Below are 5,129 nucleotides of genomic sequence, written 5' to 3' on the forward strand. Positions count from 1 at the left end.
TATATATAGAGATTACATATATTAAATTGAAAAGGAATAATATATCATATAAATTAGGAACAATATTTAAGATTTGCAAGACTAAATCCTATTAAATCAAGTAATAAAATTCTAACCTATTCTATGATTGAATTAAATTATTCAATATAAGTCTATATGAATTTGTTACCTATCGGTCAAACGACTCAAACCTCTAGCCCAGGCTGCCCTAACCCCCTCTGTTTCTTCTTCTTCCCCAGCAACACCGCGTTTTGCCTCTATCTTCTTCTTCTTCCCCAAAACAGCAACAGCCCTTACACAGCAACACCACGAAGGCCCTCTTCTTCTTCTTCCCCAACTCAGCAACACCACGAAGATGCTCTGATGCACTGATGCGGTCTTCTTCCCCAAACCACGAAGACGCAGCCTCTCATGGCACGATCTGCTACCTTCCACCAAGCACCGCACCAAAGATGAGGATTATAGACTCCGGCAATGGTGGATTTCTTCAACCGAGCCTCTTTTTAAAGGCTTTTGAAAAATTGAAAGGGTCACGGACTCACAGGTTTGTCAAATCTTCACGGGTTTTTTTTTAATTTTCATAGGTTTCATAGGTTTTCTTTTGCAGAGGAATCTCTGATTTCTCTGAAAAATCAAGATTTGTTGTGGGGCTTTTTGCAGAGAATCTATTGAATTTTTTCCCCGAGTTGACCGAGTTAACTCGGAATATCGGTCGACTCATCCGAGTCCAACCGATTCAGGCCGAGTCTAGGTATCTGGTATCGGACTCGTCGCGGTCCACTTCGAGGCGGATACGACTCGGCCGAGTGGTACCAGACTCGGCCGATTTTTTGAACGCTGAAGATAGAAGGGAGCAAGAGGGAGAAGGTCACAGACAGAGAACCTCCAAACGCTACAGAGAGATCATGTCAACCCTTCCAAAAGAACTGGGCTGGACTTCTGATCACATGTATCAGTACCAAGGCTTTTGGTACACTTCCATGAATCTAGAAGGAGTCATGTGGGCGCAACAGCACTTTAAGGCGACACATCTTGATGTTTTTTTGGCCTCCACTCCCAAATCAGGCACAACATGGCTTAAGGCTCTCATGTTTGCGATTATGAATCGAACCAGGTTTGATTTTTCAACACACCCATTGCTCACATCCAACCCTCATGAGCTTGTTACTTTGTTAGAATTCTACTTCCACTGGAACATCCCTTATCCCAACCCTAATACCCCACTTCCCAAGACACAACTCTTCCAAACTCATATCCCTTTCACCTCATTACCTGAATCTATTGTCGACTCTCAATGTCGAATTCTCTATCTCTGTCGAAACCCAAAAGATGTGTTTGTTTCTATGTATTGCTTCAAAGAAAATCTGACAGACATAAATCTGGCACCCCTTTCCATTGAAGAGGCAATTGAGCAATTTTGCAAGGGAGTTTCTCTTTTTGGACCCTTCTGGGATCATGTATTAGGGTATTGGAAAGTAAGTTTAGAATGGCCTGAGAGAGTACTGTTCTTGAAATATGAAGATCTGAAGCGGGATTCCTTATTTCATGTTAAGAGGTTGGCGGAGTTCTTAGGCTGCCCCTTCTCTTTAGAGGAAGAGAAAGAAGGCATTGTGCATGAAATTATAAAGCTTTGTAGCTTCGAAAATCTAAGCAATTTGAAAGTGAACAAGACTGGTGTGTTACAAGCACGAGACTTTATCATTGAGAAGAAAAAGTTTTTCCAAAAAGGCGAGGTTGGAGACTGGAAGAATCATCTGACCACTGAGATGGGCGACTGCCTAAACAGGATCATGGACCAAAAATTGGACGGTTCGGGTTTGACATTCCATGATTCCTTGGAGACATGAGTTGTGGCATTTAGATTATGAATTACACATTTTGCATTCACTTGTGTTTTAGGTTTTTAAGTTGCCCAAATGAAAGTTGGAATCAGGGGCTTATTTGCTAAGATTTCAAGCCCGTTTTAAATTTCAAATTCTACTTGAAGATTCAATGTAACATACAGAATGTTTCTGTCTTCATTCTTTTGTTCAAAAAGATGCATTTGTATTTCATAAATTAAAGTCTCAAAACAATTTTTTTCCTTCAAATATAATGGAATTAATGAATAAAAAAATTAAGAAAATAGTTTTATATTATACCAAGGGGGTGTTTGGTAAAACTTAATACTTATTACTTAATGACTTAAGTTGACTTTAAGTTAAATTATACTTAAATTATTGACTTAAAACTTATTACTTAATTTTTACTTTAAGTATTAAGGTTGTTTGATAAAAATAACTTAAAATTTATTTAAATCATCAGATTGACATATTTATCCTCATAAATTACAACTATGGCAAATGAGGTCAAGTAACAATGGAGGTCATGAAGTAGTGAAAGGGATCGTGAAAATAATTAGGACAAATCATGGGAAAAATGTAAAATGAAGATGTAGACTTAAGAATAAATTAATTATTTTTACTTATTACTTAAAATTGTTTTTGACTTTAAGTCATATCATTAAGTTATTTTACCAAACATACTTAATTTATTTAATGACTTAAATTAAGTTATTAATTCACTTTAAATTATTAAATTGGTTTACCAAACGTCCATTAAGTTACAAACAAAATGATGGTTTTCATTCTCACTTTAAAATAGTTAAGGTCATGTTTTCTTGGAAAGTATAAGAGTTTAAAGGTGACCCCATCTTTCATTTTGCAATTGTGTTTATAAGACATAAAGTAGTTATAGATAATCCAAATTTTTATCAATAAAAAGGTAATGAATTAATTTCTAAAGCATTTTACACACTTCTTATATTTATCAAGATTGTTGATTGTTAACTAAACCACACACACGAGCAAAAAATAAAGAAAAATATAATATTTTAACGTGGTTCGGCGATCAATGCGATTCCTACATCCATAGAGTGCACTATTACTCAAGAATCCACTAATCAAAACAAAAGAAGGGTAACAATGGTGAAAACTCTCAAAAACTCCTCTCAATTGTGGTCGAGCTCTCTAAAAAAAACCTAAATCATAAAAAGTTTAAATATACAATGGGGGTAAACTCGTCATTCATCACATAAAAAATATTGTCCAATGGGTGTTGCTCGATAGGAAGCTTGACCCCCAACATACCAAGTGAAACGCAACAAAATTGATTTAAGCTTCACAATCCAACAATGACTGGTTTAATAAAACTTAGAAAGGTGTTCCATTTTCTTCAAATTTCCAAAATGACTGACGATGCAATCAATCTCCAAGACACATGGGGTTCAACTAGTGTCCTTTGATAAAGATCCAAACTTTACAACTGATATTTTCATAATAGCACCATGCCTTACCCACATTTTGAATCTACACTGACTCCAATCAAACTCATAGCTTTCACCTTACAGATTTTGAATCTTTCAATAACTTTCTCAATGTAAGCTTTTTGAGATAATCAAAGTTTCCGATTCTTCCTATCATAAGATATCTACATACCGAGTATCTACTTTGTTGGACATAAGTCTTTCATTGGAAAAATAAAAAATAAAAAATTGTTGAACTCCATTTTCAACTTCTCAATCTTACTAGCATCTTGGCCAAAAATCAAATAGTAGAAGGATAATGAAAAATCATCACTAGAATATTTCTTTAAGAACACACAATGGTCAAATGAAGTTCTAGTGTACCATTGCTCGTCATAAAAGAATCAAACTTCTTGTACCACCATCTTGGTGCTTGTTTGTGTTGGGAACCTAGATTACTCCGTTCTCATGCCCTGGATCGAATAAGTAGGTGCAATCTACCCTAGGCCTCTATTTCTTATGTAATGGAAGCAAAAATAGCATTTTTAACTATCAAGGATCTAAATTAAAGGCAATAGAAAATTTTACTTAAATTTGGATGTTCCTATATCAAATCCATGCAGTGAAGAAGATGCCTAAAATCTCTACAAGTCTCATATATCTAAGATCTTCCACTTGATAACTTGTACCAAGATCTTAGCACTCTAAAGAGTGAGCAATGAAAGAGAGGAAGCTTTGGCTCTCTCTCTTTCTCAAAGTGAAAGGCGACTCTCTGAAAAGTGATTAGGAAACCTTAACCCCTAAGAGGTATCTATAAGAGGAACCCTATTGGGCTTAAGTAACTTGAGCCCACATGGGCTTGGGTCACTTAATCCAGCCCAAATTAGGTCTTAATTGAATAATTAACCACATAAGGTCATCTAATTAATCAATTAAACCAATCTAGAGACCTTGTTCACTATCTCCTAAGCAAACTTGTATAATTATCAAAATGCCCTTATGCACAAGAGTGAACCCAAAGTCAATCCAAATAGACACATTGTCTCAATCCTATAAGATATCATGGTGCCTCTATTGAGAATATCTATTACCACCAACCTCCATCAATAATGACCTAATCCAAATAGACACATTGTCTCAATCCTATAGGTTTTATCTTTTCAAGTGTTTCTACAAGATCCTAAACTCCGTTAGAATAAATAGATTCTAACTTTGCCCCTATAGCTCCTTGCCATAGAATAGCATCATTAATACTCATTGTTTCATTATAATCTATGGGATTGGTCTTTTGTTCCTCTAGAATTGCCTCAAAAGGCTCTTTACTACATGAACCTATCTAGTTGTACAACAATCCTCCCACTATAATGAGGCATTGGTAAACTAGAAATTATTGAAATGGTAGGCTTAGGAACCTCTAGACACATAGTTCTCTATGCTAATATAGGAGTTTCTTTAAGTGCCCTCTAATCTATATCACATTTTGCCTTATTACTCATCATATAGTCTTCTTACAAAAATTTGGCATTTGTACTTACAAATATCTTCTGGTCTACCTGACTATAAAAGCAATGTCCTCTCGTTTCTTTTTGTTAGCCTACGAATTGACATACCTCATGCCTTGCTTCCAACATGTCTACCTTTGGTTTCAGCACATGTGTCGGGCATCCCCAAATGTGAATGTGTTGCAAACTAGGTTTGTGACCTTTCCACATCTCTATAAGAGTTAAAGGTACCGACTTGAAATACACTAGGTTGAGAAGGTAAGTCACAATATCCAAAGCATTATCCTAAAAGGATACAGGAAGTGATAAGAAACTCATCATAGATCTCATCATGTCCATCAATG

At 35.7% G+C, this 5,129-nt stretch overlaps 1 protein-coding gene across 1 annotated transcript; it reads left to right on the forward strand.

Annotated features, from left to right (window-relative positions):
• Positions 1 to 371: 371 nt before the first annotated feature.
• Positions 372 to 1,847, forward strand: LOC132252772 (flavonol sulfotransferase-like). The gene is made up of 2 exons (XM_059733972.1): positions 372 to 544; positions 608 to 1,847. Exons 1-2 carry the CDS (start codon positions 372 to 374, stop codon positions 1,845 to 1,847), a joined length of 1,413 nt encoding a protein of 470 aa, XP_059589955.1.
• The last annotated feature ends 3,282 nt before the right edge of the window (positions 1,848 to 5,129 follow it).

The sequence above is a fragment of the Vitis vinifera genome, chromosome 17, assembly GCF_030704535.1.
Source record: "Vitis vinifera cultivar Pinot Noir 40024 chromosome 17, ASM3070453v1".
Taxonomy (NCBI): Eukaryota; Viridiplantae; Streptophyta; class Magnoliopsida; order Vitales; family Vitaceae; genus Vitis; species Vitis vinifera.

Coding starts and splice junctions, on each gene's coding strand:
- LOC132252772 (XM_059733972.1), top strand. CDS start 372: ATGCGGTCTTCTTCCCCAAACCACGAAGACGCAGCCTCTCATGGCACG. Junction 545..607: donor AAAGGGTCACGGACTCACAG/GTTTGTCAAATC, acceptor TTTCTTTTGCAG/AGGAATCTCTGATTTCTCTG.